The sequence below is a fragment of the Oncorhynchus kisutch genome, linkage group LG30, assembly GCF_002021735.2.
Source record: "Oncorhynchus kisutch isolate 150728-3 linkage group LG30, Okis_V2, whole genome shotgun sequence".
In the NCBI taxonomy this organism is placed as follows: Eukaryota; Metazoa; Chordata; class Actinopteri; order Salmoniformes; family Salmonidae; genus Oncorhynchus; species Oncorhynchus kisutch.
The window spans coordinates 7,919,822-7,946,776 of record NC_034203.2 but is presented as its reverse complement, the minus strand read 5'-3'; the positions used below and the strand labels follow the sequence as shown (position 1 = coordinate 7,946,776).

The following is a 26,955-nucleotide window of genomic DNA, read 5'->3' as shown; positions in this document are numbered from 1 at the left end:
TCATGGCCAGTTCGTACTATCACATTTGAGGTAAGACCCAGGATGCAGACAGTGTCAAAGTAACAAAAGTGTACTAGTACAGGGGCAGGCAAAACGAAAGGTCAAGGGCAGGCAGAGGTCAGTAATCCAGGTAGGGTGCAAAAGGTTCCCAGAACAGCAGGCAGTCTCAGGGTCAGAGCAGGCATGGGTCAATAATCCAGTGTGGTGTGGCAAGGTACAGAATGGCAGGCGGGGTCGGGGTAGGCAGAATGGTCAAAAGCAGGAAAAACTAGAAAACAGAAACTAATACAGCCAGGCGCAAAGGGAAAACCGCTGGTAGGTTTCATAAAACAAAACAAACTGGCAACAGACAAACAGAACACAGCTAGAAATACACTGGGGATGATGGGGAAGATTGGAGACACCTGGAGGGGGTGGAGGCAAGCACAGACAGGTGAAACAGATCAGGGTCTGACAGGAAATTGACACATGCAATGCCTAAGTCTATGATTGCAACTTGTCAATTCCAAAGACCAACACATAGTGTAGAGCCCACGACAGACAAGTCCCCAAAGTTGCAAATACATTGTAAATTGTACCATTTTTGTTCAGCTCAAAATATCAACACTCTTCCCTAAATCCGAATTTCACGAGTCAAATAGGAAATATTGTAGCCATCCAGAGCATTCTGTTTTCCTGTCAACCGTCAGTTTTGGGGGAAGGGTTTTATATCCTGCACCAACTGTGTGTATAGGTTTTTAAAGGGACCCTGTACAGTTTGGTGTGTGGGGAAAACTTATTTCACTCCAATGCATCTGCCAACAACAACAATTGTGAATGCACATTCAATAACCTATCCAAAAGAGTAGTGTGTATTCATCTTCACCTGTAATATTGGTAAATATTTTTTTAAATAAAGACAATTTTAATTTCCAATATTCTCCCATTCTTTATTACCGAGTAAACCAGGTAAAGTTATCACATTATATTCACTTTTTAAATATTTTCACTCTTAAAATCTTTGGATGGGAAATTTACATGAAATGTTTACATGAAATGTGTCCTATGCAGTGAATAAAATACAGACAGAAAAAAATCTATTTCATAGAACAAAAACATACAGAAAGTCTCTTACTGGCTGGACATATGCTAATCCAAAATAAGGCAAATAATAAAACATGTAAGCATTATTGAAACCTTTATAAATTGCTACTGCTACATATCTGGAGAGAAGTTTGATATTTGTGCGTTATTTTTTAAGGGCCAGTAAGGCTCACACAAAGAAATAAAAGTTTGCAACCAGGACAAAAAAGTCATATTACCATAGTTAGTGATAATATCAAGGACAAAAAGCGATGTTTGTCATTGTTTGTGACTTCTTTTGAATATATTGATTTGGAAATGAGTAGTAACATCTGAGGTAATGTAAGGCTATTAATATTATAATGATGTCAAAATGCATAAAATAATACACTAAACATTTTCTCCTCGAGATGGGCAGGAGCATAACAATTATAGTTATGCAAAATAATTTGTTGTTGGTGTAATAAAGTTAATATTCAGTTAAGAGTAATTAACACAATTCTTAGCATATTTATATGTTGCCTTTTTATGTAATACACATGATTTCAAGTATTCTATTTGTGACACTCATTTGTATCACAGGTTGATGGTCACTAGACCGGATGCTGTATGTTATGTATGAAAGTCATATTGTTGATAATGATTGACGTCAGACTGGAGGTACAGGGAGCCGAGGAGACACAGATATTATATTGATGAAATGATGAACATTGTGTGATTTTGTAGCAGCTGGCAAAAGTCACTGTCCTTTGTCGTGACTTTGTAGAAGCCTCTGGCTGTTGTTTAGAGAACATCGGTGCTACCAGATTCGAATTTAAGGGTCTGCTTGGAGAAGGGGAATTAGAAATGTCTCTTGGCTTCTGCTCGGGAGATGTTCTCCCTGAATTCTTGTAATAAACCACAATGATTTTGATTGATATGATCAATGACTGTTCCCCCTGTTGTTCAACTTTCAAATCCCATGTACTGTAATCAGGAGAAAACACAAGAGGACATTAACTGCAATATATCATGGAAGTGCGACAGTGTTGTTGGAATTCATGCCAAAGGTCAAAGCTTTAGGTGAACGGTCAAACACGATGAAGTGACTAAAAGTTACAGTGAAGGCAATCACATAGTACACTTACTATATAAAAAGGCGTAGGTCTGAATTAGCCTGGTTAAACGAGACTGAATGCTACGTTCACTACTGTTTAGTTTAACCAGGCTAGGTTGGAATAGCATCGGATAAGGAGGCGACTCCATATTGTGTGCTGCTGTGCGTCCTTAATGTCTTGAAATAAAATGGAACCAAAAACAACTTTTTGAGTAACGCAGATTTCATGCTGTACCTTTGGAGTTTTTTTGTTCGTTTTTTTTAAACCATGGACAGTCACAGTATATTACAAGAAATCCATATTCGAAATGAAACTTGAAATGATGCATTTTTTAAATGGTTATGTATTCTGAAGGCTAACACCACCGTATAGCATAACTCTTATTTGACAATACACAGAAACATCCATATGTCCAAAGGGAAACATCTTTCATATTTACACTTTTTTACAAATTGATTTTCAATATATTGCTATTGGAAAATGATAAAACACCTATTTACTCCACACGGTGGAAAATAACAACAAAAGAAACATAACATTAGGGGCTTCCATTACATATACGTACATTAGTATTCTATTTTGGATAAATAATTATTGTAGCACTTTTTCCATCTTCGTTGATGTCCTTCGGTTATACTTCCCAGTGAGGCCAAACTGGTTCAAACTGGTTGAATTGACACCATAAAGAATGAATTTCAACCAGTTTCGGCGTAATTTCAAACAGTTTCTCATTGTAATGATGTCATTTCAACCAGTTTTGCTTGGTTAGGCCTCCTGGAGATGCACACAACTCTAAGAGACAAACAGATCAGTCATTTCTCTGGTCCAAGGCAACTCTACTATCCAGCCTGTAAGGCAGCCTGCTTTGTTTTTGTCATCCACAAATCAGGTAAACAATGTGTACCGTTACATTAACCACTTGACCTCCCAGCAAACACACAACCACCACATACATAATGTTGTTTCCACGTTGACTCCAAGTTGTGGACCTCAACCTGCTGGTACAGTACCAGCTGGTATAATATTAGTTTTAACCAACCCGAGAAATGAAAAAAGAAAAAGCATAAAATAATACAAATCTAAATGTCATCATAGCGAATGGAGTTATTTTCATAATCTATTGAATTATCAATGAATGTTAACAGTATCTATCTTTTCACATAAATCTGTCCAGTGAATCTTCCACCATCACCCATTCACATGTTTCTTCTCACAAATAAAACTTGATTACTGTATGCGGTGCCAATGATGAATTACTTTGATGAAAGTAAGTGTTGAATTCATTATCTTTGCCTCGACAACCCTCAAGGTGTACAGAACGGAAAAGGGCTGTACTACTTGCATAAACCCCAACAGTGAGACTACTGTATTGAGCGTGTTAAAACAAAGTGATACTCCAGTCAACTTTGTGAATTACATCACATCCTGTTGTTGCTTCTATCCCAGCGTCCACCCTTCCCTGCTCAAGTGTAAGGTTTCAGTTGTTTTTTCAGTTGGTAGCTTGAATGAGGAATCCGTAGTAGACTCTCATCATCCTCACAATCAAAAGCCATTGTATGGGTGAAATGGTGTCATTTTACAACAGTGGTGACTAGTTGTCCGCCAGATATTTCCCTGTAAAGAAACACAAGAGTATTCAATCAAGGGAATTTCAACTATTGCCAAAGTGTTGTCTTGCCTGGTTTGCATGGTCAGGCAACAATATCACATTCAGGATTAGGAACGGTATCATTTCAATTCAGTTTCAAATAAGGGCCCAAGATCGGCATCCCAAAATGTGTGACAATGACCATGGGAGATGACAAGACAGCACAAACAGATCTGGGATCAGGCCAGTATTTTCATGCTTCCCTCGCACACAGACACTGACCTGCTGCAAATCTCTTTTTGACCAGCGAGAGCCTGTAGCCAGTCCCCACCAGCTGGATGTCACAGCCTGACAGAGTGCTGCCCTCGCTGGTGAAATGCACCGCCAACTGGGACGGCTTACTGGGACCCTCTGTCAACTGGAACCTACCCAGTAGAGCCCCCACTCCTATTGGAAAGAGGATGATGATGGTGGTGACGACGAAAAGTATAATTCAGATTATGAAGATAAAGTTGGAGGCAGATGAAAACAAAGACGATAAGGAAGAGGAGGAAGACAGGAAAAGTGAAAGAGGAGGAAGAGGATGAGGAAGAGAGAAAGGAAGATCACGTACCTCCATTTTCAGACCTCTGGGAAAGGCTTGGTATCTTCCATAGAATTTTCTGCTGCTCTGGTTTCCTTAGAGAGAAAACAAAATAGTTATAGTTGCCTACTTGCCATTATTATTTCAAGTACATTAACCTGAATAAAATAAAATAAAAATGTAAATAACAATTCTGAGATGAAATACATTTTAAAAGAATTTCAGGTCAGCAGTTCAGCATCCTTACCAGGTAGCAGTGGGGATCATGGCTTGAAGCTTGTGCACGCCCCCGTCCACAGGGACCAGGAAGTGGATGTTGTGGAGGGGTGAGGGGGCGGCCATGGCTTCCATGTTGTATTTGTAGTCTATCCTGAGATCCGTGCTGGTGGCGTCGCCACGCCAACTCACTGCCAGGTTCAGGGGAGTCGACTGGATCCCATCGGCTGCCACCTGAGACAGAGACTCACACACACAGTATTTTGCATTTGTTTAACAATTATATGTAATTGTGACTATATACAGTATATCTAATAATATGTCATAATATGTACTATGCAGATGGTCTCACCTGATATTTGATCATGTCCACATTGTAGTAGGTTGCTTGAGGCTTCTGGTCAGCCACTCTCCTCAGGTGGCTCATCAGGTTTGGCATATTTACCCAGAATTCCTTGGTGTCCACATTGGACATGGTGGTGTCACTGGAGAGAAATACATGACGTGGGCATTTTTTATTTGGCCACAATCCATGCTACATTTTTTACATTTTTAATAATCCTTGCCCCAAAACAAATGAGTGAGTCAGTGTACGGTTTAGTAAGCCTTACCAGCACAGTAGCTGTGGATTGGGGAGGACCTGCTCAAGCCGGCTGTAGTTGCTGATGCTGAAGGTGAGCACGGGGGCAGACGGGTGGCTAGCAAAGTGCCTGGTGATGCCCGCAGGGAAAGACAGCACCATCTCCCCAGTGATCTTTACCACACACCTGAAAAGACGGAGAATAGAGCCACCTCAGTGCTCAGAAATGGGTCAAGACAAAAAAGAATAGAAAAAAGACAAAAATTGCAGTACCCAGAATCCTTAGGGATGCCACAAACAAGCAAACTACATTTCACTACAAAATATCCACATTCTCAGAACAATCTAGGCAAAAAAATGAATTTCCCTGTGGGCACAGCAAAAGGGGACAATAAATAGGCATAGCTGCAATGTGATAATATATATCAACAACAATATCATAGCCATCTTACTTGTTGCATTTATTCTGATGAGGGTCGCTTTGCCGGCTGAAACATCATGTTGTCATGAATTTGCATTCACATCAGTATTGACTTTGATTCACATCAATGTTATCGATAATAGTATCAATGTTGCTACTTGTGTAAGCCTTAGCCTAGCATTGAAATGAGAATGTAAGCCTATTTCTATTGCTACTTGTGTTACCATTAGCCTAGCATTGATAGGAATGCTAGTCTTACTTGCTGGGGTCGGCTCCTTTGAAGTAGGCGTTGATGGTCTCGGTGAAGGCAGCCGCCACAGGCAGAGTGTCCTGGGCTCCCATGGTGAGTGGGCTGGGTCCTCTGGAGCATCCTGACACACACACACACACACACACACACGATTACTATAGAAAGACACTAGCTCAGTACTTTTAGCACTTCCTGTGTCTGTAACGGCCTACTGACATGGTCAAATGAGCAGACATGTATAAGGAAGGGGAGATGGGAAGAGCATGGTGAAAGAGAAAGAAAGACGATTGGACAGATCATAGAAAGGGATAAAATGATAAATGAAGAGGATGCTTAAAGAGACTAGAATAACATGGACAACCAGAGTAGTGCAGTACAATACAGTAGCCTCCATACACTGGTACTCGGTCATATTTATTAGGCACCAGTGCAGTGTACCCTAATGAATACGACCCTGGTACGACTCACCTTCGAAAGACAAATAAAACCGGCCATGGTCAAACCATACCATGGCTGGCTGTTTTTCCTCTGTGTGTGCGGGGGGGGGGGGTTAGAGGACATGGGGGAGAGGCAGGCAGGAGGAGAGGAAGAGAAGAAGAGGTGGATGAGTTACTGGAGGTGTAGACCCATTACAAGACACTGAGGGAGCTTTCGCGCGATGGATAGATAGAAAGTGAGAGAACATCAGATTGTGCATGGTATACCATTGTGTGTTTAGGAGGGTGAAGATGACGAGGGTTGTAAATGAATGCGTCATTCTGTACAGGGTACATGCTTCCATTCTCCACAGTATTTAACCAGGTTGTCCTGTCAAAAGGCCTGTCCTATTATGGTCAAAATACCTGTTCCACAAAAGTCCAATTTTATGCTTCAAATTTGAGCATACCACCACTCACAAAATGACAAAACAATGAACAGTTCATTATGATGAACACCAGAGACATACACTGAGTATACAACACATTAAGAACAGGTGAAAGCTATGATCCCTTATTGATGTCACCTATTAAATCCACTTCAATCAGTGCAAAGAAGGATTTTTAAGCCCTGCTACAATTGAGACATAGATTGTGTATGTGTGCCATTCAGAGGGTGAATGGACAAGACAAAAATGTAAGTGCCTTTGAACGGTGTATGGTAGTAGTTGCCAGGCGCACCGGTTTGTGTCAAGAACTGCAATGCTGCTGGATTTTTCACACTCAACAGTTTCCCGTGTGTATCAAGAATGGTCCAACACCCAAAGGACATCCAGACAACTTGACACAACTGTGGGAAGCATTGGAGTCAACATGGGCCAGCATCCCCCTGTGGAACACTTTCGACACCTTGTTAAGAGTCCATGCCCCGACGAATTGAGGCTGTTCTGAGGGCAAAAGGGGAGGGGTGCAATTCAATATTAGGAATGTGTTCCTAATGTTTGGTATTCTCAGCGTACACAGGTGAATGAGGTGTTATGGGGGATGGTAGTACCTGTGGTGGATATGTTGAGTTCTCTCCCCAGGGTGGGGGTGGAGCCTGCGCTCAATGAGGTGATGGAGGAGATTGAGGAGGAACTCTCAGCCCGGGCCAGGGGGGCGAAGGGAGGGGGGCTGCCGGAGACTGGGGGGCTGAAGGGTCGAGTCTGGGGGAGGGGGTGAGAATATCAGAAGCCTGCTCCTGTACCAAACTTTTTAAAACACATTGTAATGTTAGCATAGTAACCGCAGTTAGGTTAAGTAGTACCTTTAATTTTGTGGAAATCAGTTGAAGAAATTTTTTTTATAATGAAAGTCTAACAAATTCTAATGGTATCGATCACAAGTCAAACAAATTCTATTTGGTATCGATCAGAAGTCTAATCAATTCTAATGGTGTCGATCCAAAGTCTAATAAATTCTAATGGTATCGATCAGAAGTCTAACACGTGTAAGAGTATACTGTAGGTGCCATACCAGGTCTCCTATTGGTTTCCCAGGGGGCAGTTTGGGTCGAGAGGAGGGCCTTGTAGGAAGAGGGGGAGGGATTGGACTGCCTCCTGACAGGGGCGTGGAAGGACGAGCTGGAGAGGAGGGGCCTGTACAGGGAAAAGAAAGGCATGTGACATGAGGAAAAATGGGCCCTATTAAGAAGTGTTATGATCAGCTATGACTTACACTATATAGAGTACATGACCATCTAAATCCGATAGAAATTGACTCGAAGTAATAGATGTCCACAAATTACAGTTTCACTACCATCGGACTACCCATTCCAATTATTGTATTTCTATGTTTTCCTACAGTGGTCATCTACCCACTCTATCTATGTTTTCCTACAGTGGTACTCACCGCTGCCTGGGCAGGGTCCAGGGGAGGATACCATGGACCTGTAGGTGAGCGGGGGGAGTGGGGGCGGCGTGCCCCTGAAGCCCGGGGTCAGGCCAAGGGGTGAGGCCATATAGTCAGGCTGCTCTTCCCTCAGGAACGCCAGAGGGGAAGGGACACCCGTCCGAGGGTAGCGCTCCACAGGCAGGGGGGGAGGGATGGGACTGGTAGGGGCAGGGGAGTACTCCAGTGAGCCAGAGGGAGCAGGGGAGTACCCCAGTATCTCATCATCCAAAAACAGACTAGGATCGATGCCGATGCATGGCGGAGAGTCCACGGGAGAGAAGTCGGGAGGCAGGGGAGGAACGGGTTCATCTGGAGGAGGAATAGAGATAATGGAGATGGGAGAGTCGGGGGGAGAGGAGAAGGGCGGTGGGGAGGGGGGAGGCTCATCCGGAGGGGGGCCCGGGGAGAGGCAGGGGGAGTCTGGGGTGGAGGAGAGGGAGTGGGGCGAGTCGGAAGGAGGAGAGGCAGAGGGCGGAGGCGGGGCCGGTTCATCTGGTGGGGGCGGTCTCTCGCTGTTGAAGCTGATCCATCGGGGCGAGGCCCTGTCCTCACTGGTCTGGGAAGATTCCATGGGACCGAACACGTTTTCCAGGTCAGGCACAGGGGAACCTCTGTACGAGGCTGGGGATTGGACATTCAGGTAGATAGGGTTGGGGCTAGGGACTATTCTCCCATTGGGTAAATCAGCTGTGGAAAAAAATAGTTCAGAGATCTTGCTGACTTAAAGCGGCCCTTCTATCAATGCTGTCCAAAGAACAACAATTCACTATGACAACTGTGCACGAGGCATGGGAATATGGAGGCTGATTCATTCCAAAACAAATACAAATAAAACCATTTAAGCTCTGGAATGAATCTGCGTCGATATGGAAATTATGGTCATTGGCAGAATAATATTACCGTAAGAATCCGTCAAAGAATAGCCTTGACTAGCTGCTGGGATGTTCTTGGGAGGCAGTGGAGGAGGAGCTACAATGAGAGTGACACTTGGTCAAAGGACTTGCATTTTTTACAATAGTTAGTCTACAGTACTTCGGCACTAGAGAGTGTGACACTAGGTCACACTCACTATAGACTTACTATAACACTTAGTAACATAATTGACTTAAACGTTTTGTCTCAACCCTTCGGGCCAGATGCGGACCACAAGCCGATTTAATGGCCCGTAGATGTCTTAGAAATATAGTCATCTAAAATCCCAAACATGACTGATGAATGATAGTTTGGGCTTACCTCCTGTGGGAAAGGATCTGGTCAGAGGGGAGTCAGGGTATGGTCTGGAGTCACACCATGCATCGGCCTCTATGCAGACCACTGTGATAAAGCAAGACATGATATCAAACTTGATCAAAAGTTTATCGAACTTCAGTGGGAACATACAGTATCATGCACAAATATATCACCACACAGCCAGACCAGGCACTGTTGGGTGAAAATACAGCCACACATAGTAGCATCATTATGATTAGGAGCAATCAACCAACACACCACTGTACAAACACAAAGCTAAAAACCCAAACACACGTACGCAATCAGAAAGACTATTCTCGTGACAGTTACCATCATTTCTGTTACTATCATATCTGTGTGTCTCATAGGTCGTCTCCGGAGGAAGCCCGTAGAAAGCTGGGGATGCTCTGCGACTCTGGGATACTCTCTCACTGCAAGAGATGATAACATACATAAATATGATTTTATGACTCTGACATTTTCTTGGAGTGTGTTATTAAATTGAACTCAACAGCTTTATTTTTTTCCCAATGATAACATTTAGCAGTCCCATCACAAATTCTAACAATACAGTATGTAAATATGCTAGCCTGTTTGCATTGTTAGCATTAGCACGGGTTCGAACTCTGACCTTTGTGTCCCGAGGGCGGGGCTTGGCGTAAGGGTGGAGCATATGGGTCTGGCAATCTCTTCACCTGGAAAGAACAACCCAATATGGCGGGATGTATTGCAAAAGGAAAGAGCAAAATGGGATTATAGTGGGAAATATAGGTTCATTTGTGCACATCGGATCAGAAAGAATGGTGGATTGGCCGCTGTGGGTGAAAATCCAGCACTTGAAAAAAAGGAAATTAGGAATATACTGTATGTATAATTACTTAACTACAGGTACCAAAGCAAAATAGCTGTAAGTAGCAGTAGATGTATTGTTGTCTGTTAGTTTACTCCAATTAGGGAGGGATGGTAGAGTAGGCGGAAAAAGGTATAGAGAAGAAAAAAAAACTGGTACAGCGTGAAGCCTTAGCATTACAACAGCCATTATCTGGAAGATTTTTCCCTAGTCGCACAGTGCTCCCAAAATAAAACTCATGGTTGTACAGCAAAACATTTTCTTGCATATGTGACCGAATTGGTCGCATTTTAGAGCCCTGATCACACACACTGTTAACTCCATGCATTTCTCACAGTCCAGCTTAAATAGTAGTAATAGTAATAGTTCAGTAATGATTTTCTAAATGGGGAGGTTAAACCATTACAACAATAAATACATCAATAATAATAAAAGGAACCCAAAACCACTAATATTATATATATATATATATTCACTGCTTGAGTTCCTGCATCTCTTATAGAAAAGCTCAAAAGTATTGTGGAGTTCCTGCATCTCTTATAGAAAAGCTCAAAAGTATTGTGGAGTTCCTGCATCTCTTATAGAAAAGCTCAAAAGTATTGTGGAGTTCCTGCATCTCTTATAGAAAAGCTCAAAAGTATTGTGGAGTTCCTGCATCTCTTATAGAAAAGCTCAAAAGTATTGTGGAGTTCCTGCATCTCTTATAGAAAAGCTCAAAAGTATTGTGGAGTTCCTGCATCTCTTATAGAAAAGCTCAAAAGTATTGTGGAGTTCCTGCATCTCTTATAGAAAAGCTCAAAAGTATTGTGGAGTTCCTGCATCTCTTATAGAAAAGCTCAAAAGTATTGTGGAGTTCCTGCATCTCTTATAGAAAAGCTCAAAAGTATTGTGGAGTTCCTGCATCTCTTATAGAAAAGCTCAAATGTATTGTGGAGTTCCTGCATCTCTTATAGAAAAGCTCAAAAGTATTGTGGAGTTCCTGCATCTCTTATAGAAAAGCTCAAAAGTATTGTGGAGTTCCTGCATCTCTTATAGAAAAGCTCAAAAGTATTGTGGAGTTCCTGCATCTCTTATAGAAAAGCTCAAAAGTATTGTGGAGTTCCTGCACCTGAACATAAACAGTACGGGCACTCAAAATGAACACTGGCACCTATTTCAGTCCCAAGTCAAGCACTGGTGATAATACAGTTACAGATACCATTATTAAGATTAGGGGCAATCAACCAACATACTGTACAAACACAAAGCTAAAAACCCATGCAACACAAACACACCTATGCAGTCAGAAAGACTATTCTCGTGAGAGTTACCATCATTTCTGTTACTATCATATCTGTGTGCCTCAGAGGTCGTCTCCGGAGGAAGCCCGTAGAAAGCTGGGGATGCTCTGCGACTCTGGGATACTCTCTCACTGCAAGATGATAAAGTCAACTTCCATAAATATGATTTTATGACTCTGATGTTCAAGATTTCATCGATTTTCTTGTAGTGCGTTATTGAAATTTAATTTAACAGCTTTATGTTCCCCAAAGATAACATTTAGCAGACCCAACACAAATTCTAACAATGCAGCATGTTTATATGCTAGCCTGTTTGCATTAGCACGGGTTTGAATTTTGACCTTTGTGTCTCGGGGGCGGGGCTTGGCGTAGGGGTGGAGCGTCTGGGTCTGGCAATCTCCTCACCTGGAAATAACAATATTATAATGTTATATATCATAACATTATAATATATATTATTATATGTATACTGGATGTCTTCAAATTCTGTGACAGCCACTGAATGTGCATCTGCACTCAAACTATTGTAACTACAGTATGTATTCCGACCCTAAACAAATTGTTTAACTGATGGTGTAGAACTATGAAATTATACTGTACTGTACGTGTATGTAGTTGACACAGACGTGATGTCAAACAAATTACAAATAGCAATACACTACTTCCACAAACAATGTACTTACAAGACAGGTGTCTCTTTATCGAGCCCTGCAACGAAAATAAAGCCATTTTCAGTATAACAGTAAAAAGGAATCCTAACCTCACATGAGAAACGTGAAGGTAAACAATTCAACAGATAATTGATTTCCCCGGATGAGTCTCCCTGCTAATGTGAACGAATAGATTGAAGAACTAACTGTAAGTATGGACACTGACAAAAGACCACATTTTTTTTGAGGCCATCAGTAAATTTCATATTGCTGGACTGGAGAAAAGGTGTTGAAAGGCCGTGTTTGGGTATGTAGAAAATTTAAAATGGACAGCACCAAAAGATGATCTTCAATAATTTATTCATTTCCCTGCGAGTGTTTTGGGTGCAGACACTTTTAAAATAAGCCACCAGGTGGCGACTTACCGGGCTGCGTCTCTGAGACCAGCAAAAAGGAAGAGAGAACAGACCTGGTCAGAGAGTGAGTGACAAATCAGTCAAATGGAACGGAAAAGAATGCAGCACCCCTTTACATCAGGACTGTGCCATAAAGCCTACTGTACATACGGTAATGCAGCAATACAACATAGCACCTGGTAGGTTACATTATTATCATAGGCCTGGGTCGTGCACTTTAGGGCAGAGAACGGAAAATCTCTTTTTACATTTTGCAACGGTAAATTAAAAAGGGTTTCTTATTCGGACATTTCCATTTAGACCCTGCCTGCTTCCGTCTGTTTTCTTCCATTTGGTGCCTATGAACAAAACCCTGCTGTCATTTAATTGACAAAGCTGCACGTGACCCCGTTTGCTAGCCTACCAATTAGCTTTGGTCAAACAGAATCAATGGGCTATCAACAGGTGTTGTGTGAAGAATTGTGCATTTATGTACCATGTAAGCCTTGCAAGGGAAGTACAAGTGAAGTTCAACTAAATTCTAACCGAGGATACTCTTTAAAATGTGCTAAAGGCATGCATTGTGAAATGGTTAATATTATAAAAGATATCTAATATGCAGAGAGAGGAATTAGAATAACTAAACAACTAAACAACAATACCAGAGCCAATCCCAGCGGGCAAAACTGGTTGCAATGACGTCAATGACCTCATTAAGGTTGTAAAAGAACGTTTTGTAAATGTATTTTTAACAACCAGAAAAATAGATCTTCACCTAGTTGTAATCGGGTTACACCTGACCAGGTGAGAACCAATATATGACGTCTTTCTTGATCTCATCATGAAAACAGGAGGTCGCTTAGTTATAATCTGGTGATTTGAAGTATTCTGAATCCGAAAATCAGTTTCTAACAAAAGAAAGTGACGTCACATCACATGCAACATTTTGCCTGCTTGGGATTTGTTTATGCCTCTGTACGGGAAAGAGAATCCACGTGAGAAGATAATCCACAGCCAAGTGAATCCATGCCATGCTCTTTCTTTACAGTGAAACAGATAAAGAAGTGAAAGAAGAAAATTTAAAAAAGACGGGCTTACCGGACTTCTCCTCTACAAGAGCAACAGATGGAAGAGACAGAGAGATGGAAGAGACAGAAGAGAAGAGGGAGAGGAAGTGAGAGGAGGGAAAGATATTCAGATGTTCAGTACATTCCCGATAATTTCACCGGCTAGAATTAGCTGTAACTGTCTCAAGTTTCAACAAACAGATTCATATACAGTAATAGTTCATATAAAACGCCAAAGAGAGCTAGCAATTTTTGGCATAATTTATGTGAGGGCCTGCAAATTTAAATGATCATAGCACTATTTCCGCATAAAACGCATAATATGGTTCAGTCAAGCCACACGGCAACAAACTTTTTCCCTCGTCAGCGCATTTTCGCGACAAATTGGACAAAATCGTTGCATATTGCTGTACAAAATCAAGCATTTTTGACAGCAAATATCACAACAACAAAAAACCCAGCTAAATCCTGGAGAGACTGAGTTACGGCCGTGGCCCTTAGTCATAGCAGCCCGGGTTCAAGCCCTGGTCAGGTACATTGCACTTTAACAGGTACAAATCTAGAGTCAAAATCCCCTCCCCCAATCCTATCCTTAACCATTAGTGGGAAATATGCTAAACTAACCCAAGAGCAGCATCTTGGGATAACTTCATCCTACTCCAATTACATACAGATATAACATCAAGGGCTCACCAAAGAGGGAGATAGAGCCAAGCCCCCAACTGAAGCTTTCAGTTCGTCCATAGATGGGACGGCACACTTGGCAGTGTCGGAAGGCAACGGCTTGATCTTGATCTTGAACTTCCTCTTGTCGTCCTCGTCCTCCGAGTCGCTGGAGGACAAGAAGTGCTGCTTGCCTTTGGGAGCTGGTGAACACTCATTAAGGAACAATATATTTTACAAAGAGTCACACTACAGAGGTGCACAGGGGTAATCTTGGCACCCATAACCTAATCTTGGAAACCCAGAACAAAAATCTTGCGTTACTGTGTGACCTTCTCCATCATAGTTAGATACATTTATATTACATACGTCTGTACAGTCTTGTAAGTAAACATTTCGGTGCATGTGACAATACAATTTGATTTGTCCATGAGAGAGGGTAGACAAAGGAGCACCAAAAGCATTTCTAATAAACTAAATGACTAAAGATTGTCCACTCCCTATATTTCGGGTACCTCAAAGTGTAATTTGATCCTAAATGTAATTAAGGGCATCAAAGACCAAACCTCACACATTCTCTGGACCATATCGAGTCAAGTGCCTATCAATTTCCCTTGCCACAAAATGTATAATTAGCGTGAGCATAACATCCATTCCAAAGACACTAAGGGTGCATTTACTAAGGCAGCCCAATTCTGATCTGTTACCCAATTATTGGCAAAAGATCTGATCTGATTGGTCAAAAGATTAATTCATGGCAAAATATAATAATTGGGCCAAATAGATACTTTGTCACACAGAAAGCCAATAGTCGCTGGAACACAAATGGTGCAGCGATATACAGTACGCCTGTCTGTTGCCGTCTGGTGTGGCCCAGTTCACTATACTGCACCTGCTGTTGTCGCTGATCTAGGATCAGATTGTCCTACCACAAATCGTAATTGTTATATCTCACTGCTGATGGTAGAAGATGTCACTGAATATTGCCCTACCCCTAACCTTGTCCAGAGGCTCAATTGCTAATCTGATCCTGGGCCAGTGACTACAAACATACCTTTTCAAATGGTATTGAAAGCTTTCTAGGTGGGATGCAACAGAGATAAACAATGGGAACACCATGGCTACTCTTATTTGACTCTGCCCTGTTACCCAGCCTGGCTGTTCTGACTAGATGTAAAATATTAGTACATTTGTATTGGTCCAATTAGTATGTTATGTTACGTATGGTTACATAAGATAGAAGGCTATTTAAGACAGGAACAAAATGAGGGAGGTTGGTCGGGGAGGATGGGTGTGTGTATAACGCCAATATCTAGCAACCTAAAGGTTGCGTGTTCGAATCACACCACAACAGTGGTGTTCAAAGTCGGGGACGTGATGGGGAAACTGCAGTGGGGTCAATGAAATCAAATAAAAAATCATTGTGAACAAAAAATTATGAGTGCAGATTATTTTATGGGTAATACACAAATGTGAGAAAGATAATTTGAAAAAAAAGATGTATTGAGTAAATGTATTTATTGGTTTCCTTTCAAGAGATGAAAAAGTAATGAATTGAATGTTAATTTGTCGATATAAAGATCTAAATGTACAGATTTGAAGATCGTATCATTAGATTTGTCGTGGGGTGGTGTCGTGAGAAATTGTTGTGAAAAAAAAATGGGGTCCCCGCTGAAAAAGTTTGAATACCACTGCACCTTAGCATTGAATACCACAACTTTAGCACGGTAGCTAATTAGCTACATTTGAACTACTAACGACTTACAATGTTAGCTAACCCTAACCCCTAACCATAGCCACCTAGCTAGCTCTCGTTAGCCATCGGAATTCAGAACATATCATACGTATTGAACATTTGTAACATATTGTGCGAAGTAACATATCATATGAAATGGATGATGGACATCCACAAATTCATACATATCATACAAATCGTAACATATGATATTAAGTCAAACCAAATTGTATTAGTCACATGCCCCGAATACAACAGGTGTAGTCCTTACAGTGAAATGCTTACTTACGAGCCCCTAACCAACAATGCAGTTTAAAAACAAATTCAAGTGACTATGCATAGATCATAACAACAGAGAGTAGCAGCGGTGTGAAATGGAGGGAGACAAATGTAATTTTACTATATTACGTCTACCCCTGAGTTCAGGTTGTGTTACCCTTTCACCAGTGTTGGAGAGTAGTGAACTATATTTAGTTAAACTAGTAATATAACTACATTTTGCAGTAGCTTGTTGGTAGTTGAACTAAATTGAAATCTTGGTAGTGTTTTCAGTAGTTAATTACTACTTTTTACATGTAGTGGTGTACCTAACTACTGGAACTACACACAACTCATTTTTGCAAAAATGAAAGAAAATATGGGTGATGTAGGCAATACTTTTCTTACATTTCTGACATCAGACCTGACTAACTTTTTGCTTGAATAATAGTTTGTGAGTTTATTAATAGCCTAAATTACACATTATGTTCACATCTGACTCCAGAGTGATCTATTCTTGCAATTTGTAGTCTATGACATTTCAGATTTAGAAAGGACAGTTTAGATGAAGTGAACTACTTTTTCAAAGTAACTTTGGTTAAGTAAACTATATTTTTCTTAATGGTAACTTTAGTGTCGCTTAACTTCTTTCAGTGTGAAGTAATTTGAAAGCTTGGTAAACTAGCTTCCCCAACACTGCCTTTCACCTACTGGCCCTCTTTTGGTCTAGCAGGCAAGGGTCACTGACATGTAGAGCATAAAGATAGAGAGAGATAGAGAGGTGGTCTGATTGATTTGGCCTATTTAACACTGAGCTCCACTGGCCCAATGACTCAGCTAGTTAAACAGGTCAATAACTTAACAGTCAGTGTCCCAAGACACAGCATAGCTTCCATCCCTGTCTGCCCCGAGTTGGGCAGGAATCAGGGACCCTCTGCACCAATCAACACTCGCCACCCAAAGAAGCACCTTCAATACCTAACCTAGAAGAGCCACACCATTTTTTTTTAATATATAGAAAAATGTACTTGTCTTTTGCTACTAGCACTGACTTTGCTGTTCCGGGATTCATACAATGGCATTGAGGAGTATACTACCTTAGTCATCGGCTTCATCAATAAGGAAATTGACGATGTCGTCCCCACAGTGACTGTACATACATATCCCAACCAGAAGCCATGGATTACAGGCAACATCCGCATCGAGCTAAAGGCAAGCGCTGCGGGTTTCAATGAGCGGGACACTAATCTGGACGCTTATAAGAAATCCCGCTATGCCCTCAGACGAACCATCAAACAAGCAAAGCGTCAATACAGGACTAAGATCTAATCGTACTACAACGTCTCTGATGCTCGTCGGATGTGGCACGGCTTGAAAACTATTACGGGAAACCCTACAAAGGGAAACCCAGACGTAAGCTGCAGAGGTGACGCGAGCCTACCAGACAAGCTAAATGCCTTTTATGCTTGTTTTGAAGCACGCAACGCTGAAGCATGCACGAGAGCACCGGCTGTTCTGGATGACTGTGTGATAACGCTCTCGGTAGCCGATGTGAGCAAGACCTTTAAACAGGTCAACATTCACAAAGCCGCGGAGCCAGACAGATTACCAGGACATGTACTCAAAGCATGCGCGGACCAACTGGCAAGTGTCTTCATTAACATTTTCAACCTCTCCCTGACTGATTCTGTAATACCTACATGTTTCAAGCAGACCACCATAGTCCCTGTGCTAAAGGAAGCGAAGGTAACCTGCCAAAATGATTACCGCCCCATAGCACTCACGTCGGTAGCCATGAAGTGCTTTGAAAGGCTGGTCATGGCTCACATCAACAGCATCCTCCCACATACCCTAGACAAACTCCAATTCGCATTCCACCCCAACAGAGCCACAGATGATGCAATTTCAATCGCGCACCACACTGCTCTTTCCCACCTAGACAAAAGTACACCTATGTCAGAATGCATTGACTACAGCTCAGCATTCAACACCATAGTACCCACGAAGCTCATCACTAAGCTAAGGACCCTGGGACTAAACACCTCCCTCTGCAACTGGATCCTGGACTTCCTGACGGGCCACCCCCAGGTGGTAAGGGTAGGCAACAACACGTTTGCCACGCTGATACTCAACACTGGGGCCCCTCAGGGGTGTGTACTTAGTCCCCTCCTGTACTCCCTGTTCACCCACAACTGCGTCGCCAAACACAACTCCACACCATCATTTGGGGTGGCAGGGTAGCCTAGTGGTTAGAGTGTTAGACTAGTAACCGGAAGGTTGCAAGTTCAAACCCCCGAGCTGACAAAGTACAAATCTGTCGTTCTGCCCCTGACAAACCACCAACAAACTATCATGGTCCAAGCACACAAAGATAGTCGGGAAGAGGGCACAACAAAACCTTTTCCCCCTTCGGAGACTGAAAAGATTTGGCATGGGTCAAATCAAAAAGTTATACGGCTGCAACATCGAGAGCATCCTGACCGGTTGCATCACCGCCTGGTATGGCAACTGCTTGGCATCTGAACATAAGGCACTACAGAGGGTAGTGCGTACGACCCAGTACATCACTGGGGCCAAGTTTCCTGCCATCCAAGACCTATATAATAGACCGTGTCAGAGGAAAGCCCATACAATTGTCAGAGACTCCAGTCACCCAAGTCATAGACTGTTTTCTCTGCTACCGCAGCGCCAAGTCTAGGACCAAAAGGCTCCTTAACAGCTTCTACCCCCAAGCCATAAGACTGCTGAACAATTGTTCAAATGGTCACCGGACTATTTACATTGACCCCCCCCCCCCCCCCATTTGTTTTGTACAGTGCTGCTGTTTATTATCCATAGGCGGCAGGGTAGCCTAGTGGTTAGAGTGTTGGGCTAGTAACCGGAAGTTTGCAAGTTCAAATCCCTGAGCTGACATGGTACAAATCTGTTGTTCTGCCCCTGAACAAGGCAGTTAACCTACTGTTCCTAGGCCGTCATTGAAAATAAGAATTTGTTCTTAACTGACTTGCCTAATAAAATATATTTTTAAATGCAGTCACTTCACCCCTACCTACATGTACAAATTACATCAACTAACCTGTACCCCCGCACACTGACTCAGTACCGTTACCCCCTGTATGTAGCCGCGTTATTGTTTTACTTTAGTTTATTTGGTAAATGTTTTCTTAACACTTCTTGAACTGCACTGTTGGTTAAGGGCTTGTAAATAAGCATTTCACGGTAAGGTTGTATTTGTTTGTATTTGGCGCATGTGACAAATACAGTTTGACTGGATTTGATAACTACTTTGTTGAGGGAAACTGTACTTGCGACGATTGTGCTATGTTGTTGTCTCACCTAGCTATCTTAAGATGAATGCACAAATGTAAGTCGCTCTGGATAAATGACAAAAATGTAAAAATGTCAAATATTTCTTGGTGCCCGGCAACAGTACTAGGTCTCAGAGCAGGTGACTGCACTTGCAAGATTCCCACTACTAGTGCACCGATAACTAGCTAGCCTTTCTACATCAGCTACATCCGATAAAAGGATATTTTCCCCTTCTTCTCCGGGTCTGAGACTGAAGCCCTCAGCATCCACATCTGGAGTTGCCTGTATAACATGAAGTAAATATGCATAATTCATGGTTTTTGACATTGTGTGACAACAAACACGGTCACTTCTCTCATGCCTGTGGTTAAATATATGCACACAAAAACCGCAATCCTATGTTTTTCATAACTAAAGACGTCTGAAGATGCTTGTTTGTTCAGACTCACACAAACTTTATGTACGATTCTGAAAACAGAGATCACGTTTTGATTCCAAATTCAATGTTACACGAGGATGATTGATTGACATAAATCAGGAAAGCTATAGGGAGCAGAAGCAGAAGGGTCGTCTGGTTGTGGGAAGTAACGTTTCAAATGTGGTTTGCCCCTTTGTGGTTGAAACATCTACCGACTTATAAGCAAAGTATTGCATGAACGGTTTTCAACTTTTAACGCGTCTTCACTTCTATCGTCACGTCACGAGTTCTGACAACCATTTCCCTTTGTGCTCCCTATACCTGCTATTGCTTATTCACTAACCCACTCTGTTACTACTAATTACTGACACTATAGAGGGATTACTTACTGCACTGTGCTGTATGAATGTACTTACATATCGATCCCAATCAATCTCCCCATAATAGCCATTTGGAGCCCCGTTGGTCTTTTTCTGTGATAATGGAACGTGTGAGTGAGAAACTCTCATAACACCAAGCATTTTATATACCCATATTTTAAATACACATAGCTTGGAAAAACAACAACAACAACACAATTCACAATGGCGATTACATTCAACTAAAGTAAAGAGAAGTTAAAAAAAATAAAAAATAGAAAGAAAAGTGAAAATAAGGGTATCAAGAACATCACATAGATTGTTTACCCCATAGTCTACCTTTCTCGCACTTACTCCATCTTTGTCAGGTGAGCCCCTGTATAGAGAGACACGAGAGGAAAGGACAGAATCATCAGCTAAGACTACTTTGACAATAGTAGTGGAAAAGCGCAGAAGTTCTAAATGACCTCTCAAATAGCTATCAGACCAAAATCATTGGACTTGGATAGTCCATCGATGCTCAACATGCAGTAATATGCCAACTGCATGTCTATGGACTTGGATAGTCCATCGATGCTCAACATGCAGTAATATGCCAACTGCATGTCTATGGACTTGGATAGTCCATCGATGCTCAACATGCAGTAATATGCCAACTGCATGTCTATGGACTTGGATAGTCCATCGATGCTCAACATGCAGTAATATGCCAACTGCATGTCTATGGACTTGGATAGTCCATCGATGCTCAACATGCAGTAATATGCCAACTGCATGTCTATGGACTTGGATAGTCCATCGATGCTCAACATGCAGTAATATGCCAACTGCATGTCTATGGACTTGGATAGTCCATCGATGCTCAACATGCAGTAATATGCCAACTGCATGTCTATGGACTTGGATAGTCCATCGATGCTCAACATGCAGTAATATGCCAACTGCATGTCTATGGACTTGGATAGTCCATCGATGCTCAACATGCAGTAATATGCCAACTGCATGTCTATGGACTTGGATAGTCCATCGATGCTCAACATGCAGTAATATGCCAACTGCATGTCTATGGACTTGCAATCAAGTAAGTGTTCCCAAAGTAAATCAAGAAGCTGTGTTATGTAATGTTTCTAAATATCTTGGGGCCAGGTGTTTAATTCTGCATGTTAAAAACTGTCTCTACTCGTGCACACTTACGTGAAATCTGTATCCTTCTCTTTCTTTCGTAACCCAAAGGCCTTTCTGGTACGTTTTTTCAGTCCTAGCAGCGAAGAAAGAGAAGATGGAGAGAAAGTGAATTAGAGAGAGTAATGAAATAGTGATGGGCAGCTCCATGAGCACCAGCATGTGAAGTTCATAGGAGCATATCAAATTGGGTGTCAAATGAAAGCTAAGAGTATATTTTTGGGAAATGAAGGCAGAGATACAACCATCTTAAAAAGTAGGCATAAGTATAAAGGCTTTGCTTTCTGGAAAACATGTTCCAGAAAAAGGTATCAGAAATACACAATGATATTGACATAAAGATCCCTGCAAGCTAATATCAACACTTAAACAATTTCTCCAAAAGTACATTTATCTTCTGTAAGTTTCAGAAATATTGCCTAATGCTTTGTAATTCCATTACTAAAATCCCACATATCTTTTTCTAATTTGTCTCCCTCATGAAGAGGGTGGATAATGAAAGTTCACAGAAGTAACAAGTAATGATAGACCTACCAATTAGCTGTAGTGATCTATTTTTGCATGAATTATTAAGTGATTAAAACTCGTAATTCCGTTACCAAATAGCGTAATTACTAAAGAATCAGTAACGGAATTACTGCAATTGAATTGGCTACAATGGGAAATCATAATAGTCTGGACAGCCCCTCCCTCTCTCTCTCTCTCCCTCTGCCTCTCTCTCTTCAGTTAATATCACCTATCCCAGCTCTTAGGAACACCTACCCATGAGCCCCCTCTCTTTCCATGTACTGTAATTAGCATCCTCACCCACTTAGCACCCACCGATACTGGACTTCAATGGGCATTGAAAATTAGTAGATGGCGTTGTGTGGGCGAACGGTTTGCCGATGTCAACGTTGTGAACAGAGAGCCCCATGGTGGCGGTGGGGTTATGGTATGGGCAGGCGTAAGCTATGGACAGCAAAAACAATTGCATTTTATTGATGGCAATTTGAATGCACAGAGATACCGTGACGAGATCCTGAGGCCCATTGTCGTGCCATTCATCCGCCGCCATCACCTCATGTTTCAGCATGATAATGCACGGCCCCATGTTGCAAGGATCTGTACACTATTTCTGGAAGCTGAAAATGTCCCACTTCTTACATGGCCAACATACTCACCAGACATGTCACCCATTGAGCAAGTTTGGGATGCTCTGGATTGACGTGTACGACAGCGTGTTCCAGTTCGCGCCAAAATCCAGCAACTTCGCACAGCCATTGAAGAGGAGTGGGACAACACTTCACAGGCCACAATCAACAGCCTGATCAACTCTAAGCGAAGGAGATGTGCCGCGCTGCATGAGGCAAATGGTGGTCACACCAGATACTGACTAGTTTTCTGATCTACGTCCCTACCTTTAGGTATCTGTGACCAACAGATGCACATCTGAATTCCCAGTCATGTGAAATCCATAGATTAGGGCTTATTTAATTTATTTAAATTTGCTGATGTCCTTATATGAACTGTAACTCAGTAAAATCTTTGAAATTGTTGCCTGGTGCATTTATTTTATTTTTTTGTCCAAAATGCTCAAGCTCAGTAAATTTGGTTTTGAAACATTGATGGACAGCAATATTCAAACCTGGTCTCTGATTTTCAAGCATATTTAAGTCAGGACTGAGACTGGACCATTCAGAACCACTCAGCATCTATTGGAAAGCCTTTCTGGTGCATCTTTGGCATTAACATTTGTGTAATTTATCCCAGGGATAGGTTTTCAGAAGACCGAGACGGGTTTTCCTCGAAGGACCCTGGGACTAAACACCTCCATCTGCAACTGGATCCTGGACTTCATGACGGACCACACTCGGGTGGTAAGGGTAGGCAACAACAAATTTGCCATGCTGATCCTCAACACTTGGGCCCCTCAGGGATGCGTGCTTAGTCCCCTCCTGTATTCACTGTTCACCCTAACGACTGCATGGCCAAACATGACTCCTTGACAGCTTCTACCCCCAAGCCATAAGAGTGCTGAACAAATGGCCACCGGACTATTTACATTGACACCCCCCCCCCCAATTTTGTTTTTACACTGCTGCTACTCGCTGTTTATTATCTATGCAGTCACTTTACCCCTACCTACATGTTCAAATTACCTAAACTAACCTCTACCCCTGCACATTGACCTGGTACCGGTACCCCCTGTATATTGCCTCGTTATTCTTATATTATTGAGTTACTTTTTATAAATTTTTGCTTTAGTTTATTTGGTAAATATTTTCTTATCTCTTTCTAGAACTGCATTGTTGGTTAAGGGTTTGTCAGTAAGCCATTCACAGCGCATGTGACAAATGAAGTTTGATTTGATTATGACAAAACAATGGATAAATGTTTCCTAGTTGTGAAAAGTTGGTAGAATATTATTCAAAGTGATTAGCAACTGCAATGGCTGCCAAATGTGCTTCCACCAAGTATTAACTCTGGGGTGTGAAAACATACACCATCAAGACCATCTTCATTTTTATTTATTTTTGTTACACTTTCTATAATTTTTCTTTCACTTTGGAAATGTGGAGTAGGATGTGTAGATCGGTAGGAGAAAAATCCAAATGTACAGTATGCTTTTTTTCCTATGTAATTTGAAGGCAGCAAAATGGGAAGAGGGTGTGCAGAATTTCACTAGGAACTGTAAGACAGGAACACAATCACCACATTTGTACAACCAAAGACAATATGGAAATGGAGGAAATGGCAATAGTGATCAATCTATACACCCCATTGAGCCTGTGAGAAATCTAGCTACGGTGGCCATTCTGTGCCAAAACTGAGGCCAAGCCCCCTCCAGGGTTGGTAGTTGGCATCATACAGTGTTGTAATCAGGGCAACTGGAAAAACCAACACCCTGACACAGTTTAATGTGTGGGCACAGCAAAGAGCTCAGGGCCTATGTCCCCTGGAGGGATCCCATGTTGGTACAGTTTAAGGTGACTTTGGAGCACAGGTGGAAAAACATAGAACCGGGGACACAGGGTGTGGGAGCAGAATTATTTTTTAAAATTATTTTTTTACAGTAGTTCTGTCCATTTAGGGCACCGCTTGTGGCTCAAGGGCACCCCCAGAACAAAAGTTCTGTACAGACACTTTAAACTAATTGTCCAGGGAAAATTGCATTTTTAAAAGTTAATATTCTGATAAAGCAGCATTTCTTACAGTATGGGTCGCGGACATGTTAATGGTGGAAGTAAAAACATACATGACTAAAAGTGCTCGTCGAACATCTCATTCCGAAATCATGGACATTAATATGGAGTTGGTCCCCCCTTTGCTGATATAGGAAGGCATTCCATTAGATGTTGGAACATTTCTGCAGGGACTTACTTCTATTCAGCCAGAAGAGCATGAGTGAGGTCAGACACTGATGTTGGGCAATTAGGCCTGGTTCGGAGTCGGTGTTCTGATTCATCCCAAAGGTGTTCGATGAGGTTGAGGTCAGTGCTCTCTGCAGGCCAGTAAAGTTAATCCACACCGATCTCGACAAACCATTTCCGTATGAACTTCCGTTTATGCACTGGTGCATTGTCATGCTGAAATAGGAAAGGGCCTTCCCCAAACTGTTTCCACGAAGAACAGAATCATCTACAATGTCATTGTATGCTCTGGCATTAAGATTTCCCTTTACAGGAACTAAGGGGCCTAGCCCGAACCATGAAGAACTGCCCCAGACCATTATTACTCCTCCACCAAACTCTACAGTTGGCACTATGCATTCGCGAAGGTAGTGTTCTCCTGGCATCTGCCAAACCCAGATTCGTCAGATTCATCAGACCGCTCCAGAGTTCAATGGCGACGAGCTTTACACCACTCCAGCCGAGGCTTGGCATTGTGCATGGTGATCTTAGGCTTATGCACGGCTGCTCGGCCAAGGAAAGCTCCCAATGAACAGTTCTTGTGCTGACGTTGCTTCCAGAGGCAGTTTGGAACTCGGTAGTGTCTGCAACCGAGCACAGAAGCTACACGCTTCAAATCAAATCAAATCTTATTTGTCACATACACATGGTTAGCAGATGTTAATGCGAGTGTAGCGAAATGCTTGTGCTTCTAGTTCCGACAATGCAGTAATAACCAACGAGTAATCTAACCTAACAATACCTTATACACACAAGTGTAAAGGAATAAATAATATGTACATAAAGATATATGAATGAGTGATGGTACAGAATGGCATAGGCAAGATGCAGTAGATGGTAACGAGTACAGTATAACATATGAGATGAGTAATGTAGGGTATGTAAACATAAGTGTCAGTTTAAAGTGGCTAGTGATACATGTATTACATAAAGATGGCAAGATGCAGTAGATGGTATAGAGTACAGTATATACATATGAGATGAGTAATGTAGGGTATGTAGACATTATATTAAGTGGCATTGTTTAAAGTGGCTAGTGATACATTTTTTTTTACATCAATTTCCATTATTAAAGTGGCTGGAGTTGAGTCAGTATGTTGGCAGCAGCCACTCAATGTTAGTGGTGGCTGTTTAACAGTCTTATGGCCTTGAGATAGAAGCTGTTTTTCAGTCTCTCGGTCCCTGCTTTGATGCACCTGTACTGACCTAGCCTTCTGGATGATAGCGGGGTGAACAGGCAGTGGCTCGGGTGGTTGTTGTCCTTGATGATCTTTATGGCCTTCCTGTGACATCGGGTGGTGCAGGTGTCCTGGAGGGCAGGTAGTTTGCCCCCGGTGATGCGTTGTGCAGACCTCACTACCCTCTGGAGAGCCTTACAGTTGTGGGCGGAGCAGTTGCCGTACCAGGCGGTGATACAGCCCGACAGGATGTTCTCGATTGTGCATCTGTAAAAGTTTGTGAGTGCTTTTGGTGACAAGCCGAATTTCTTCAGCCTCCTGAGGTTGAAGAGACGCTGCTGCGCCTTCTTCACCACGCTGTCTGTGTGGGTGGACCAATTCAGTTTGTCCGTGATGTGTACTTTGAGGAACTTAAAACTTACTACCCTCTCCACTACTGTCCCGTCGATGTGGATAGGGGGGTGCTCCCTCTGCTGTTTCCTGAAGTCCACGATCATCTCCTTTGTTTTATTGACGTTGACTCGGCGGTCCCATTCTGTGAGCTTGTGTGGCCGTTGTTGCTCCTTGACATTTCCACTTCACAATAACAGCACTTACTGTTGACCGGGGCAGTCTAGCAAGGCAGAAACAAACAGACTTTTTGGAAGGGTGGCATCCAATGACAGTGCCATGTTGAAAGTCACTGAGCTCTTCATTAAGGACATTCTACTGCCAGTGTTTGTCTATGGAGATTGTATGGCTGTGTGCTCAATTTTATACACCTGTCAACACAGTGCGTGGCTGAAATAGCCGAATCCACACATTTTAAGGGGTGTCCACATACTTTTGTATACACTACCGTTCA

General features: G+C 42.2%; 1 protein-coding gene across 8 annotated transcripts in view; it reads right to left on the bottom strand.

The window, feature by feature from the left end:
* Window positions 1–908: 908 nt before the first annotated feature.
* LOC109875389 (SH3-containing GRB2-like protein 3-interacting protein 1) overlaps window positions 909–26,955 on the bottom strand; it is a 32,977-nt gene continuing 6,930 nt past the window's right edge. The window contains exons 2-27 of one of the 8 annotated variants that reach the window (XM_031810509.1): window positions 21,554–21,617; window positions 20,699–20,735; window positions 20,417–20,473; window positions 19,807–19,864; window positions 14,311–14,486; window positions 13,649–13,660; window positions 12,581–12,592; window positions 12,189–12,213; window positions 11,847–11,910; window positions 11,536–11,636; window positions 10,007–10,070; window positions 9,706–9,806; window positions 9,379–9,459; window positions 9,046–9,114; window positions 8,104–8,832; window positions 7,729–7,850; window positions 7,268–7,418; window positions 6,266–6,325; window positions 5,807–5,918; window positions 5,579–5,614; window positions 5,158–5,313; window positions 4,899–5,031; window positions 4,578–4,792; window positions 4,361–4,425; window positions 4,030–4,194; window positions 909–3,773 (exon numbers count right to left, since the gene is read on the bottom strand). In XM_031810509.1, the coding sequence (XP_031666369.1) occupies window positions 3,751–3,773; window positions 4,030–4,194; window positions 4,361–4,425; window positions 4,578–4,792; window positions 4,899–5,031; window positions 5,158–5,313; window positions 5,579–5,614; window positions 5,807–5,918; window positions 6,266–6,325; window positions 7,268–7,418; window positions 7,729–7,850; window positions 8,104–8,832; window positions 9,046–9,114; window positions 9,379–9,459; window positions 9,706–9,806; window positions 10,007–10,070; window positions 11,536–11,636; window positions 11,847–11,910; window positions 12,189–12,213; window positions 12,581–12,592; window positions 13,649–13,660; window positions 14,311–14,486; window positions 19,807–19,864; window positions 20,417–20,473; window positions 20,699–20,735; window positions 21,554–21,617 (2,888 nt within the window). In that variant the 3' untranslated portion in view covers window positions 909–3,750. The remainder of the gene's footprint in view (window positions 3,774–4,029; window positions 4,195–4,360; window positions 4,426–4,577; window positions 4,793–4,898; window positions 5,032–5,157; window positions 5,314–5,578; window positions 5,615–5,806; window positions 5,919–6,265; window positions 6,326–7,267; window positions 7,419–7,728; window positions 7,851–8,103; window positions 8,833–9,045; window positions 9,115–9,378; window positions 9,460–9,705; window positions 9,807–10,006; window positions 10,071–11,535; window positions 11,637–11,846; window positions 11,911–12,188; window positions 12,214–12,580; window positions 12,593–13,648; window positions 13,661–14,310; window positions 14,487–19,806; window positions 19,865–20,416; window positions 20,474–20,698; window positions 20,736–21,553; window positions 21,618–26,955) is intronic. The other 7 variants (XM_031810510.1, XM_031810511.1, XM_031810514.1 and 4 more) reach the window with 7 other exon arrangements.